Here is a 16,649-nt window from a genome sequence, read left to right on the forward strand (position 1 = left end):
TAGGGGGGATTGTGGGTAGCCTAAATGAGACCCCTAAGTAGGTGCCCTTACGAATCTGCCCAACACCCTAATCTTCCTCATGTGTCAGGATGGAAAAGAAATCTAAGATTCTTTCTTTTGTCTCCTCAGCGCATCTATTATCTTTCCCTGGAATTCTACATGGGCCGCACACTGCAGAACACAATGGTGAACCTGGGTCTTCAGAATGCTTGTGATGAAGCCATTTATCAGGTACAGTGCTTTGGGTCTGGGCTGGTGGGTAGCCTCTTGCAGCACACTGAGTTTTAATCCAGGCCCCACAGAGGTGAGCATTGATGTTGAGATTTGCTGCCATCTGGGGCTGGTAGTGACTTATGACATAGTCTGTCCTACATGGGGGAGAATAGGTTGGTGGGTGACACTCTTTCTCAAGGGGAAAAAGTAAGGATTGGATGGGAAACTAATACATGGGAGGGCAAACATGGCTTTTCATTGTGGTGCTAAGGTTTCGAGGCTTCTAGGAGCCATTGTACTCCTCACACCCGCCCCAGGGGCAGATTTACCCCAGGGCAGAAGTGCTTGGTATTGTCCATTTCATTCTTGCCTTACTGAACTAGTAACCCACCTCTGGGCCCCTCTCCCACCCCAGGCAACTTTTTGTGCTCATCTTATTCTCTAGGTATAAAATTGCCCCTTCTCCCCAGTCGGAATAAAAACTGTCTTTGCTTAAGGGGTCTTAATTAACACTTATTCACTTGGAGGCTAACTCCGTACACAGTTCATTTGTGGTTTTAGAGCAGAGCTGGAATCCATCCTGTCTGTTTTCTGCTCTCTACCCACCTCCCTGGACACCCATCTTCCTCCTATACTGGACACTCAGTGTACAATTTCTAGGGTGTGAATATGTAGCACTTCTGCCCTTCTGCACGTACATAGCAGGGTCTTCACCAGAGTCTTCCCTCCCCCAGCACCTTCCACTGCCTTTGCTTTGGTTCAGTTTAGGGTGGGAGGCACTCTGGGGGCCCTGTTGGTAGCAGCATGGTGGGGACCTCACATGGGTCTCAGGCATGGTACAATAAAAATTTGGAAAAAGATTGGACTCCCCAAAATGGAAATTGTAAGCTCAAAATTATCTAAGAAGAGACTGGAAGGGAAGATGATGTTGGAGTAGGAGGACCCTAGGCTTGCCTCGTCCCACAAACACAACTAGAAAACTATCAAACCACCCTAAGTACTCCAGAAATCGTCCTGAAGAATGACACAACAAACTCCACAACTAAAGGGAGAAAAGAGGCCACATCGAAGAAGGTAGGAAGTACGGAGACATAGTTTGGGAAAGAAATGGATCAGATTGTGCCCACTGTGGTGGGGGAGGGAGCCACTGTTGCAGAGAAGGGCAAGAGATAGACTAGCACACAGGGGAGTGCATGGGATAGATAAATCTCCATAGCAGTTGACTTGGAAAGTGAGAGAGGTTCAATTTCATGACTTCTTGTGACCAGTGGGGCTTAAAGGCTGGAGGGTTTTTTTTTGTTTGTTTGTTTTATTTTTTTAATTGATTTTCTTGAGTGGTGGAGCAAAGAAGAGGGAGAGAGATAATCCCAAGCAGGCTCTGCACTGTCAGTGTAGAGCCCGACATAGAGCCTGACACAGAGCTTGAACTCATGAACTGTGAGATCATGACTTGAGCCAAACCAAGAATAGGATGCTTAACTAACTGAGCCACCCAGGCACCCCTTAAAGGCTGGAATTTTAAAGTTCAACAGGCTGGGCTGGGATAGAACCCAGAGGCATTGGATTGCTCTTGGAGAAAAGGCAGACAAATACCTTTAGATATACTGTATGGAAACAACAATCTGGAAAGGACCTGGAACACACAGTGGGAAGGGTGTTTGCTCATTTTGGAGTGTGTTCTAGAGAGGCAGCATTTACAGAGACCCTTCTGAGAACAAAGGAACTGGCAGGCACCGCTTCTCTCCCCTACCCATCAGTATAAGCACAGGGCCACTTGCGGGAACCAGCATAGTGCCATCACTCCCTAAGTAACTTGCTTTCACAAAGTCATGCCCCCAGCACCCTGGTGGAACTGCCCCTCCCAGTCATGCTTGCCTCAGTCCCGGGGTGGCAGGTCCCTTCCCCCCAGAAGACTGGCTCAAACCCCTACTTACACCATGTCTCCCATTGTGAGAGTTTTGAGGGGACTTGGTTTCAGCAGTGGTGGAGACAGGTCTCATTTCACAAGCTGACCAGAGCACACCTAGTCAAAAGTTGCCACATTCAGGCCAGGGATTAAACATTGCCTGCAACAGACAAAGACGGCCTCTGCAGATGATTGGCCTAAAGGATAAAGCAGCCAGAACACAATAGTTGAGCACACACAGCACACATTGGAGACACTCCCTGAAGCATCAGGTTTTGGGGAATAGGGGACACTACACTGCAGGACACTACAGGACCTCTTTTTCATAAAGCCATTACTCTCAAGAATAGGACGTGTAGCTGACTTTCCCAACATACAGAAATAGGCATAGAGACTTAAAATGAGAAGACAGAGAAATTTATCCCAAATGAAAGAACAAGATAAGGCCACAGCTGGAGATCTAAGCAAGAGAGACATAAATAACATACCTGATAGAGAATTTAAAGTCCAGATACTTGTTGGACTTCAGAAAAGAATGGAAGGCATTGGTGAGATGATCAACACTGAGATAAGAAAGATAAAGCGTTCAATAGGAGAAATGAGAAACACACTTGATGGAATGGACAGCAGGCTGGAAAATGCAGAGGAAGGAATTAATGACTTAGAACAAATGACTCCATCAAACAATAACATTATAGGGATCCCAGAAGAGATAGACAAGGGGGCAGCAAATTTAGTTGAGGAAGTAATGGCTGAAAACTTCCCTAATCTGGGGAAGGAAACAATGTCCAGATCCAGGAAGCCCAGAGTACCCCCAACAGACTCAACAAAAGCAATCCATACCTAAAACATAGGGAAGAGAGGAGTAAACAATTGGTTGACACTTAAACAACCATCAACTTAATATAGACTGCTACATGCAGAAGATGGTATATATAAACCTAATGGTAACCACAAATCAAAAACCACTAACAAATATGCAAAGAATAAAGAGCAAGAAATCCAAATACATCACTAAAGAAAACCAACAAGCCATGAAAGAAAGAGAAGGGTCAGAGAAAAACTTCAGAAACAACCAGAAAATAAGTAATAACATGGCAATGAATACATATCTATCAGTAATGATTTTGAATGTAAATGGACTAAATGTTCCAATCAAAAGACATAGGGTGTCAGAATGGATTTAAAAAAAAAAAAGACCAGTCTATATGCTGCCTATAAGAGACTCATTTTAAACCTAAACACACCTACAGGTTGAAAGTGAGGGATGGAGAAACATTTATCATGCAAATAGATGTCAGAAGAAGCTGGAGAAGCAATATTTATTTCAGACAAAATAGATTTCAAAACAAAGAATGTGACAAGAGACCAAGAAGGGCACTATATAATAATAAAGGGGGCAATCCAATAAGAATATATAATTTAAATATTTATGTACCCAACATGGAGGAACCCAAATACATAAAATTGTTATAATAAACACAAAGGAACTGTTTGGTAATAATACAGTAATAGTGGAGGACTTTAATACCCCTGTTACATTGATGGATAGATCATCCAAACAGAAATTCAATAAGGAAACTATGGCTTTCAATGACACATAGGACCAGGTGGATTTAACAGATATATTTAGAATATTCCATATTAAAACAGCAGAATGCACATTCTTTTCAGGTGCACATAGAACATTCTCCAGAATAGACCACATATTAAGCTACAAAACAAGCCTCAACAAATTCAAAAGGATTGAAGTCATACCATGCATCTTTTTGTAGTGTTGATACCACACTATGAAACTAAAAATCATAAGAAAAAAAATCTGGAAACCACAAATACTTTGAGGGTAGATAACATGCTGCTGAACAATGAGTGGGTTAACAAAGAAATCAAATAAGAAATCCAAAAGTACATGGAAATAAAAGTACATGAAAATTAAAACACAATGTCTAAAACTTTTAGGATATAGCAAAAGTGGTTCTAAGAGGAGGTTTATAACAATATAGGCCTACCTCAAGAAGCAAGAAAAATCAAAAACAAAAACAAAACAAAACAAAACAAAACAAAAACCTAACCTTGCACCTAAAACAGCTAGAAAAAGAAGAACAAACAAAACCCAAAACCGGCACAAGGAAGGAAATAATAAAGATTAGAGCAGAAATAAATTATATAGAAACTAAAAAACCAGAACAGATAAATGAAACCAGCAGCTTATTCTTTGAAAAGATCAACAAAATAGATAAACATCTAGCCAGACTCATCAAAAAATAAGAGAAAGGATTCAAATAAATAAAATTTCAAATGAAAGAGGAGAAATAACAACCAATGCCACAGATATACAAACAATTGTAAGAGAATATTATGAAACACTATATGCCCACAAACTGGACAACCTAGAAGAAATGGATAAATTCCTACAAACATATAATCCACCAAAACTAAAGCAGGAAGAAATAGAAATTTTGAATAGATCGATTACCAGCAAAGAAATCAAATCAGTAATCAAAAAACTCCCAACAAACAAAAGCTCAGGACCATATACCTTCACAGGCAAATTCTACCTAACATTTAAAGAAGAGTTAATACCTATTCTTCTCAAACTTTTCCAAAAAATAGAGAGGAAGGAAAACTTCCATATTTACTCTATGAGGCCAGCATTACCCTGATACCCAAACTAAATAAAGACACCACATAAAAAGAGAACTATAGGCCAGTATCCCTGATGAACACAGATGCAAAAATCATCAAAAAAAATACTAGCAGAGTCCAATACTACATTAAAAAAAAATCATTCACCACGGTCAAGTGGTATTCCCAGAACACAAGTTCAAAACGCACAGATCAGTCAACGTGAGATATCACATCAGTAGAGAAAGCATTAAAAACCATATGATCCTTTCAGTAGATGCAGAAAAAGCATTTTTCAAAGAACAACATATGATCACGATAAAAACAAAGTACAGGGGTGCCTGGGTGGCTCAGTCGGTTAAGAGCCTGACTTAGGCTCAGGTCATGATCTCATGGCTTGTGAGTTTGAGCCCCACATTGAGCCCTGAACAATGCTGTGTCCCCTCACTCTCTCTACCCCTCCCCCGCTCGCACTGTCTCTCTCTGTCTCCCAAAAATAAAAACCGTTAAAAAAATTTTTTTTAATTAAAAAAAACAAAGCACAACATCTGATCATGATAAAAACCCTCAGCAAAGTAAGGTTAGAGGGAACATACTTCAACATAATAAAGGCCATATATGAAAATCCGCAGTGAACGTCATCTTCAATGGGGAAAAACTGAAAGCTTCCTCCCTGCCACCCCCAAGACCAGGAACAAGACAAGGATGTCCACTGTCATCACTTTTATTCAACATGGTAATGGAAGTCCTAGTCACAGCTGTTAGCAAAACGAAATAAAAGGCATCCAGATTGGTAAGGAAGAAGTAAAACTTTTACTTATTTGCAGATGACATGATACTCTATATAGAAAACCTTAAAGACTCCACCAAAAAACTACTAGACCTGATAAATGAATTCAGGAAAGTCACAAGACACAAAATCAAGCGTACAGAAATCTGTTGCATTTCTATGCACTAATAATGAAACAGCAGAAAGAGAAATTAGAAAAACAATCCCATTTACAATTGCCTCCAAAATAATAAGATACCTAGGAATAAATCTAACCAAAGAGGTGAAAGACTTGTACTCTGAAAACTATAAAACACTTTTTTTTAATTTTTTTTACATTTTTATTAATTTTTGAGAGACAGAGCACAAGTTGGGGAGGGGCAGAGAGAGAATGAGACACAGAATCCAAAGCAGGCTCCAGGCTCCGAGCTGTCAGCACAGAACCCGACGTGGGGCTTGAACCCACAAACTATGAGATCATGACCTGAGCCAAAGTTGGATGCTCAATTGACTGAGCCGCCCAGGCACCCCAGGAAAATCACAAGACACAAAATCAGTGTACAGAAATCTGTTGCATTTCTATGCACTAATAATGAAACAGCAGAAAGAGAAATTAGGAAAACAATCCCATTTACAATTGCTCCCAAAATAATAAGATACCTAGGAATAAATCTAACCAAATAGGTGAAAGACTTGTACTCTGAAAACTAGAAAACACTTTTTTTGATGAAAGAAATTGAAGATGACACAAAGAAATGGAAAGGCATTCTGTGTTCATGGATTGGAAGAGCAGATATTGTTAAAATGTTTATACTACCCAAAGCAATCTACACATTTAATGCAAACCCTATCAAAATACTGACAACATTTTTCACAGAGCTAGAACAAACAATCCTAAAATTTATATGAACTACTAAAGACCCCGAATTGCCAAAGCAACTTTGAAAAAGAAAAGCAAAGCTGGAGGCATCACAATTCTGGACTTCAAACCATGTTACAAAGCTGTAGTGATCAAAACAGTATGGTACTGGCACAAAAATAGAAACATAGATTAATAGAACAGAATAGAAACCCCATAAATGAATGCACAACTATATGGTTGATTAATCTTTGACAAGGCAGGAAAGAATATCAAATGAGAAAAAGACAGTCTCAACAAATGGTGTTGGGAAAATTGGTCTACTATATACAAAAGAATGAAATGGACCACTTTCTTACACCATACACAAAAATAAATTCAAAATAGATTAAAGACCTAGATGTGTGGCCTGAAACCACAAAAATCCTAGAAGAGAGTTCTAGGCAGTAAAGTTTTTAATATTGGTCGTAGCAACATTTTTCTAGATAGGTCTCCTGAGGCAAGGGAAATAAAAGCAAAAATAAACCATTGGGACTACATCAAAATAAAAAAGCTTCTGCACAGTGAAGGAAGCAATCAACAAAACTATAAGGCAATCTATAGAATGGGAGAAGATATTTGCAAATGACCTATCCTGTAAAGGGTTAGTATCCAAAATATATAAAGATCTTCTACAACTAAACACCCCCCCAAAATAATCCAATTTAGAAATGCACACAGAAGAAATGAACAGACATTTCTCCAAAGATATCAGATGGTTAACAGACATATGAAAAGATGCTCAACATTACTCATTATCAGGGAAATGCAAATCAAAACTATATGAGATATCACCTCACACCTGTCAGAAAGGCTAAAATAAAAAATACAAGAAACAACAGGTATTGGTGAGGATACTAAGAAAAAGGACCCTCTTGCACTGTTGGTGGGAATGCAAACTGGTGCAGCCTCTCTTGAAAACAGTGTGGAACTTCCTCAAAAAATTAAAAATAGAACTATGCTATGATCCAGCAATCACATTACTGGGTATTTACCCCAAAAATACAAAACCACTAATTCAAAGGGATATATGTACCTCTATGTGTATAGCAACATTATTTATAATAACCAAATTATGGAAGCAGCCTAAGTGTCCATCAATAGATGAATGGATAAAGAAGAGGTGAAATTGTATATATACAATGGAATATTATTCAGCCATAAAAAATAATCTTGCCATTTGCAACAACATGTGTGGAGCTAGAGATTATTGATGCTTGGTAAAATAAGTCAGTCAGAGAAATACAAATACCATATGATTTCACTCATATGTGGAATTTAAGAAACAAGCAAAAGGGAAAAGAGAGAGAGAGAAGCCAAGAAACAGAGTCTTACCTGTAGAGAACAAACTGGTTTCCAGAGGGGAGGTGGGTTGGGAGATGGGTGAAATAGGTTGATGAGGATTAAGGAGTGCAGTTGTTGTGATGAGCACCAGGTGATATATGGAATTGTTGAATGACTATATTGTACACCTGAAACTATTACACCATATGTTAATTATACTGGAATTAGAATGAAAAAAATTATCTAAAAAAGAGGTTATCCTTCAAATTTGTCATTTGAATTCTGTTTACTGAATATGAACATCAGAATGCGTATGTAAGGACCACGAAACATGTAAAGTCTAGGTCTTCAGTGGAATTTATTGTTATAGGAAGTGTTTTAGTTTTCAAAACATTCTTTTTATATATATTCTTACAGATAGTAAAGATTTGAGGGAATGTTTATGCCATAATTATGCCATCTCTATAATCAATTACACAAATAACATGTTAATTATAGGGAGTTGTAAAATGAAGGGTAGCATATATCTTTTTAAATGTTGTACATCTTTTTCTTAAAAGTGGTATTTCTAAGTTTTAATTAATCTTGTATTTGAAAGGTTTTCATGATGATCAAAGCTTTACTGTCTCTAGGTACATGGTTGTTGGGCCCTTCTATTCATAAAGTGGGGTGCCACATGCTTTGAGTGGGAATCAGATGGTGATGCAGGGCTTGGGTGGGCCTCCTCCCCCATACCCCTCCCCTATTTATAATATAATATGAAAAGTGAAACACACCACCAGTGTATCATACAGGGCTGGAAATTAGTTCCAGGGAGCAGATTACACTAAAAACTAGAACTTCAACAGAAGCAGCTCCCTCCTGACTGCCATCAAGGGCACATTTAAATATTTTTTTTATCATAGAAAATCTAAAATATGTACAAATATTGAGTGACTGCTATGAAGAACTCCTTCCACATACCTATCACTGGGTTCCACCTGTCATCAAGACCTACTCATGACTTCTCATTTCCCTCACATCCCTTGCTACTCCCAGATTATTTAAGCTAATATCAAACAGCATATTTCACTTATTGCCATTTCAACAGGTGTCTGTAAAGATAGGGTCATACCGCTATGACCCCTAAGATATTGACCATCATTTTCAGGCAGTTGACAAACTTGTTGACTGCCTTATAATTTTTTTGATAATTTTTTTAATATGAAATTTGTCAAATTGGTTTCCATATAACACCCAGTGCTCAACCCAACAGGTGTCCTCCTCAGTGCCCATCACCCACTTTCCCCTCCATCCTATCCCCCATCAACCCTCAGTTTATTCTCAGTTTTTAAGAGTCTCTTACGGTTTGCCTCCCTCCCTCTCTAATTTTTTTTTCCCCTTCCCACCCCGCCATGGTCTTCTGTTAAGTTTCTCAGGATCCACATAAGAGTGAAAACATATGGTATCTGTCTTTCTCTGTATGACTTATTTCACTTAGCATAATGCCTTATAATTTTTTGAGCAGTATATTCAGAAACTTAGCTGCATTTGTTTGATATGTCTCTTAAGTCTCTATTAATCTATAGGCTTCTCTTTTTTTATTCTTCTGCCTTCCAGTTTATTTGTTGAAATGGTTTGTCCTATAGAGTGTCCTGCAGTCTCTATTGGACTGATGGTGTTCCCAGCTTGTGTTTAACCTGCTGCTTTGTCCCAAGGATTTTACTCTCACCAGTTCTACTCAACATAATACTGACAGGTCTAGCTGGGGTATTTACAAAAGAAAACAAAATAAGAGGCATCTAGATTGGAAAGGAAGAAGGAAAGGTATCTCTTTGAGCAGATGAAACAAAAATATATTAGTACAACTGAATGAGTTCGGCAAATTTATAGATATAAAATCAATATGCAGAAATCAACCGAATTTTTATGTAACTGCAATGAATGATCTGAAAATGAAATTAAGAAAATTATTCCACTTAAAATAGCATCAAAAATAATGAAATACTTAGGAATTAATTTCCAAAAGAGATGCAGAGTTATGTTCTAAAAATTATAAAACATTGTTGAAAGAAATAAAAGGAGACCTAAAAATGAAAAGACATTTCATGTCCATCCATGACTTGGAATCTTAAGATGGCAGTACTCCCCAAATTGATCTACAGACTTATTGCAATCCCCCACTAAAGTTCCAGTTGTCTTCTTTGCAGAGATTGACAAACTGATCCTAAAATCCAGATGGAAATGCACAGACCAGAAATCAGTATGTATGTATGTATGTATGTATGTATGTATGAATGAATGTATGTATGTATGTATGTATTTATAGAGAGCAGGTGAGTGGGGAAGGGGCAGAAGGAGAATCCCAAGCAGGCTCACACTCAGCACAGAGCCCAAAGCAGGGCTTGATCTCATGATTGTGAGATCTCTGGGCCAAAATCAAGAGTCAGACACTTAACTGACAGAGCCATCCAGGTGCCCCCAGACCAGAAATCATTAAAACATGCTTGAAAAAGAACAGTGTGGAGCCTGCTTGGGATTCTCTCTTTCCCTCTCTCTGTGCCCCTCCCATGCATGCTCTATTTCTCAAAATAAATAAATAAACTTTTTTTTTGAAAGAAGAACAAAGTGTGAAGGACTCACACTTCCAAATTTCAAAACTCACTATGAAGCTACAGTGATCAAGACAGTGTGGTACTGGCGTAAGGATAGACATATAGAACAATGGAATAGAATTGAGAGTCCAGAAATAAACCCTCACATTTATAGCCAACTGATTTTCCCCCAATTATTTTGAAATTGTGGTAAAATACACATAATATAAATTGCATTCATACTGTGCCATGATTACCACCATCCATCTCTAGAACTCTTTCCATCTTACAAAACTGAACCTCTATATCCATTAAACACTAACTCCCCATTCTCTCCTTCAAGCTGCTGACAACTACCATTCTACTTTCTGTTTCTATGAATTTGATATTCTAGGTACTTCATATAAGCGAAATCATACAATATTTGTCTTTTTATGACTGGCTTAATATCTTCAAGATTCATCCATGTTGGAGCATATGTCAGAATCTCCTTTTTAAGGATCTACAAATAATATTCCATTGTATGTATGTACTACATTTTGTTCATCCATTCATTGGTCTATAGACACTTGGATTGCTTTGCCTTTTAGCTACTGTGAATAATACTTTTATGAACATGAATGTACGAATATCTCTTCAAGACCCTACTTTCAATTCTTTTTGGTATATACCTAGAAGTGGAATTTCTGGATCATATGGTAATTCTATGTTTAACTTTTTGAGGGACCATCATACTGTTTCCCACAGTGGTGAAACCATTTTACTTTCCCACCAGCAGTGCACAAGAGTTCCAGTTCTTTCACATCCTCACCAACACTTGAACACTTGTTATTTTCCTTTTTTTTTTTTTTTTTTTTATAGTAGCCATTCTAATATATGGGAGATAGTATCTCTTGTGGTTTTAATTAACGTTATTTCCCTACTGTGTTGTATGTAAGTGATGAATCACTGAATTGTACTCCTGAAACCAATATTGTGCTGTATGTTAACTAACTAAAATTTAAAGAAAAAGAAAAAAACCCATTATTTCCCTAATGATGAGTGATGTTGAGCATCTTTTCATGTGCTTATTGGCTGGCCATCTAAATATCTTCTCTGGAGAAATGTCTGTTTAAGTCCTTTGCCCATTTCTGAATTGAGTTGTTTGTTTTTATTGTTATTGTTGAGTTTTGGGAATTCTCTATTCTGGATATTAATCCCCTGTCAGATATGTGATTAGCATTGCTAATATTTTTTCTCAGGTTGTCTTTTCACTTTGTTGACAGTGTCCTTTGATGCAGAAAAGTTTTAACTTTCATGAAGTCCAGTTTTTTTTGTTTTGTTTTTGTTTTTGTCACCTGTGCTTTTGGTGGCCTATATAGTCAAATTGCTTTTTTTTTTTTAAGAAAGTGTACCAAAATAACTCAATAGAGAAAAAATATTATTTTTGATAAATACTGCTAGAACAGTTGGATGTCCACATCCAAATGAATGAAGCTGGATCCCTACCTGATACTCCATATAAAAATTAAGTCAAAATGGATCAAAGACCTAAATGTAAGAGCTAAAACCATAACACCCTTAGAAGTATATAGGCAAATCTTCATGATTTAGCAATAGATTCTTAGAAATGACATCAAAAGCACAACCAATAAAAAGAAAAATAGATAAATTGGATGAGAGTTAAAACTTGTGTCATCAAAGGACATTATGAAGAAAGTGAAAAGGCAAAATGGGAGAAAATATTTGTAAATCATAAATCTGATCAGGGTCTAGTATTCAGAATGTATTAACAACTCTTACAACTCAATAACAAAGAGACAGATAACCCAATTTAAAAATAGGCAAAGGACTTGAACAGACATTTTCCCAAAGAAGGTATACAAATGGTCAAAAAGCATGTGAAAAGATAATCAGCATTAGTAGTCATCAGGAAATGTAAATAAAAACCATGAGATACCACTTTGCACCCACTAGAGTGGCTGTGCTTGTAAAGACAGAGAACAAGTGTTGGCTAGGACATGGAGAAACTGGAACCTTCATATACTGCTGGGAGACAGTAAAATGGTAGAATCACTTTGGAAAATAGTTTGGAAGTTACTCAAAAAGTTAAGCATAGAATTTACCATGTAACCTAACAATTTCACTCCCAGGTTTATTTCCAAGAAAAATGAAAACATATGTCTACCCATAAAATTGTACTTGAATGTTCATAGCAGCATTATTCATAATAACCAGTGGAACCGGCCTAAATATCCATTTATGTGATAAATGCATACACAAAATGTGGAGTAGTCATCCAGTGGAAAGGTACTCAGTGATAAACAGTAGGGATACATGCTCCAACATGGATCAACCCTGAAAACATTATTCTAATTGAAAGAAGCCAGATACAAAAGGCCATATGTGGTTTGTTTCCATTTAAATGAAATGACCAGAATAGGCAAATCTATAGAGACAGAAAGTAGAAAAGTGATTGCCAAGGTCTGGAATAGGGAAACTGGGAGTGATTGCCAGTGAATATCGGGTTTGTTTTTGGAATGGTGAAGTTCTGGAATTAGTGGTGGTTGCATAACTTTGTAAATATGCTGACAACCATTGAATTATTCTCTTCAAATGGTGAATTTTATAGGGTATGTGAATTATATCTCAATTAAAAAGGTTAAAGATGCTTTATCATGCTTTTTCTGTCTTCGGTTCTGAAACCCACTTGAGCAAGATTTTACTTTCTGTCAATTAGCTACTATTTGTGCCTCTTTTGAATACTTTCAAACTCATAGCAAAATTTGCCTTACTAGACTGAGATGTACCTACAACATTCAAGGGTAAAAACATAAAAGAACAAAACATCTTTCCTCCCACATAGCCTGCCTTTATGTGGTATGCTGGTCTCTGACTTTAGTAGGTGTTTTGTGAATAAGAGGTTTCACAGTCAGATAAATCTGGAAAATGTAGTTAAATGTGTTGCTTAATTTGGAGCCAGTGTATATTACTGGGTAAATTCTGCCTCCCCTGCATATCCAAAATATCTTTGGTGGAACACACTCCTTGAAATTGCTGTGGGAATTAAGTCAATATTTTGAAATCTTACTCTGAATCAGATCACAGTTTGTGTTAATGCTGTTCAATTTACTTAATAGACACTAAACTGTTTCTTTATGACTTTGATGTTTTTATGTCCTTACAACTTTGCTTCTACCCTTTGTAATTTATCAGATCCTATAGTCCGGAGACCCCAGGGGCCCCAAGACCTTTCAGTGGGTCTGCTAGATCAGAACTGTTTATTCTTACTCTGTCACAGGTATATGGTGAAGCTTTCCAGAGATATCCGTGTGATACCTCAACAGATTGAATGCTAAGAGAGACAGTTATTAAAGAAAGATATTTGTAGAAATGTAAAACACTGCTACTCTTCTCAGTAAATTGTTTTCATTTTAAAACTGTATATTTGATTAAACTATGTTGTTTATGTTAATGTTAATGGGTTTATTATTTTAAAATGAATTCATATAGGCTTAAAAAACATTGATCTGTTTTAAATTTTTAACTTGATAAATATTGATAGATATAATTTCAATAAAGAATAGCTCTTGGGGGGTCTTCCTGAAACCAAAAAGTTTAAAAACCACTCATCAAGATAATTAATGAGAGCCATTTGTGAAGTTTAACACACTAAAGCCAGATTAATGGAACAATTATCCATCTATCATAACTGATAGGCAAAGCCTTCAGGTATGCATTCTGGAAAGGTTTCAAGTCAGGTGAAGAAGTTGTGACTTTGTTACTTTCTTTCTGATTTTTAACATTGTATACATATTTCACAAGATTGCACAAATGTAGTTGGGATGCCACAGGAAAGGTAGTTTTAGGTGTTGGTTTAAAAAGATGTCACATAGGACATCCGAAGAAGATGGCAGAGTAGGAGGAGCCTAGGCTCACGTCATCCCAAAGACACACCTACCTAATAACCACATCAGCATAAATAACCCAGAAAACGACCTGAAGACTGGCAGAACAGATTCTTCACAGCTAGAGAAGAGTCCACATCCAAGAGGCGAATAATAAATCTAAGCAGTTAAATAATTAGTAAATAAATAAATAAGTTACATAAATATCATTAAACCATATACAATTAAAGAATTATTGAAACCACTAATTTTGGTGTTAGGCTACATGTTATAATCTGTTCACTATACGTAGGTTAATAACCTGGCAATATCTTTGGATGTTAAACATGTCTCATTTGGATTATTTATTCTTTATTTTTTTTAAGTTTATTTAATTTGAGAGGTGGGGGAGGGTCAGAGAGCAAGGGAGAGAGAGAGAATCCCAAGCAGTCTCCATGCTGTCAGCTCGGAGCCAGACACAGGGCTTGAACTCACGAACTGTGAGATCATGACCTGAGCCGAAACCAAGAATGGGAGGCTTAACCAACTGAACTACCCAGGCTCCCCTGATTATTAATTCTCAAGTAGTTTGGCAGCTTTTAAGATACCTGGAAACTTTCATTTTCATAAATACCAGATTTTAACATTGGATTTTCAAGTCTAAAAGCAGACTTTTTTAACCTTTGATTGATAGAAACTCACAAGATTTAATATCTTTCCTCCTGTTGTGTGAGGAAGATAGACACTAAGTAATACTAAAACGTTGCCCTTGTTTTTATTCACAGCTAGGGCTGGACTTGGAAGAACTGGAGGAAATAGAAGAGGACGCCGGCCTTGGCAATGGAGGCCTGGGGAGGCTGGCAGGTAAACCCGGCACCTGGCTGGTGCACAGTCTCTCCTGGTGTAATGCCCTGGCCACTGCTCACATGGCGAGGCAGAGGTCAGCCGTGCTCTGAACAGCAGTCTGTCAGTGTAGATTGGCCCCTCTGAGTGGATGGGAGAGTGTGTTTCATCCACATCGAAAAAAATGCAAAATATATGTTTTTCCTTTATACAAGGGATACTTCCTAATTATCATGAAAACCAGGGTTGCTGGTTTTTGGGTAGCTGGCCCTGAGAGGGGGTTTCCAGTATACTGACCACTTTCCGCAGTCAGTAATTGGGAGAAAGATGGATAGACACATATGTGCACACATATACACATACATATATGCATGTGTGCACACACATACATTCACATACACATGTACACACATACACACACACAATGATTTATGTATGTAGGTATGCTATTCCTGCTTTAGTGTAGTAAACAGATTGCCTGGAAATAGCAGAGTCATTCCTTTCAGGATATTGCTCCCTTGGGCCATTCTGTTTGACAGTATATCCAGCCTTGTTTTTCCTGTTTGAGGTGTTTGTTTTGTTTTGTTTTTTTGGGGTTTTTTTAGTAGCTTTTTTAGGGCAGAGGGAGCTGAATGAAGAACTTAGAAGTGGAGGGGCACCTGACTGTCTAAGTCAGAAGAGCAAGCCACTCTTAATCTCAGGGTTGTGAGTTTGAGTCCCACGTTGGGTGTAGAGATTACTAAAAAAAAAAGTAAGTAAACTTAAAAAAAAAAAACAGAACTTAGAAGTGGAAATAGCTGTCACAGTGAGATTTGATTTTGCTGTGTGCTTCAAGGCTCTTGGGCACAATGTTTCTGGAACAGAAATAAGTTTTGTGCTGCCCTTGTGTGTGGGGGATATGGGAGGGTGGGCTCAGGCCCCTACCACTTTGCATTACTGCCCCTCTGGGGAGTTGTCATTTTCTAAAGGGATCAAACACCCTAAAGTTTATCTGAGCTTGTGCATGTGCCTTTGTTTTCAAATGTTAAGTTAAATTCTTCAGAAATTATAAATGCAGCATATATTTCTCCCAAACAAAACAATACATGGATTTATATAAAGAAACAGTTTGCAAGGCCTGCCCCACCTCCACCTGTTGATGTGAAAAGCTTGTGTGTCACCTACTGCTCTCAGATGCAGGGCTCTGTCTTAGTTTATGGCAGTGAAATCATCCCAGACAATAAGCTGTAGCTTACTTTCCACACAGACCCGATCATGGCATCACAGCCAGAGGGCAGCGCGTAGCCCTGAGGGAGCTCCTGGGTCATCAGTCCCCTGCGGCTCCCTTTACCCTCAATAGCATTCTGTTGATTATAGCCATCTTCCCAGTCAGTAAAAACAGCACCTGTTTCTCCAAGCTCCAGGAGGCTCCAGACCCTTCTGTCTCCTTCACAGCTCAGGTAGCTGCCTAAACTCCCCTCCTACCCTAAGGCTGGTGACTGTCAGGCAGGACAGTCCCATCCCTGCTGTAACACAATCTGCTCCCTTCAGGGGTTCAGGGCATCTGCAGGCCTTCCATAGTCTGGTTCCTATTGCCTTCCTAGTCACCTTTCCTGCCACTTGTGCGGTGCCACTGGCCTTGCCCATGGACTGGTGTGACCTCCTCTGGGGCCCTGTTTCCATGGACTCCTCT

At 38.2% G+C, this 16,649-nt stretch overlaps 1 protein-coding gene across 1 annotated transcript in view; it reads left to right on the top strand.

Moving 5' to 3' along the window:
* Positions 1-16,649, top strand: part of PYGB (glycogen phosphorylase B) — a 58,551-nt gene that overhangs the window by 14,403 nt on the left and 27,499 nt on the right. Inside the window, exons 2-3 of the mRNA XM_019437179.2 lie at positions 130-231; positions 14,920-14,998. Coding sequence (XP_019292724.2) covers positions 130-231; positions 14,920-14,998 — 181 coding nt within the window. The remainder of the gene's footprint in view (positions 1-129; positions 232-14,919; positions 14,999-16,649) is intronic.

This window comes from Panthera pardus, unplaced genomic scaffold, assembly GCF_024362965.1.
Source record: "Panthera pardus isolate Hobbes unplaced genomic scaffold, ASM2436296v1 HiC_scaffold_25, whole genome shotgun sequence".
Taxonomy (NCBI): domain Eukaryota; kingdom Metazoa; phylum Chordata; class Mammalia; order Carnivora; family Felidae; genus Panthera; species Panthera pardus.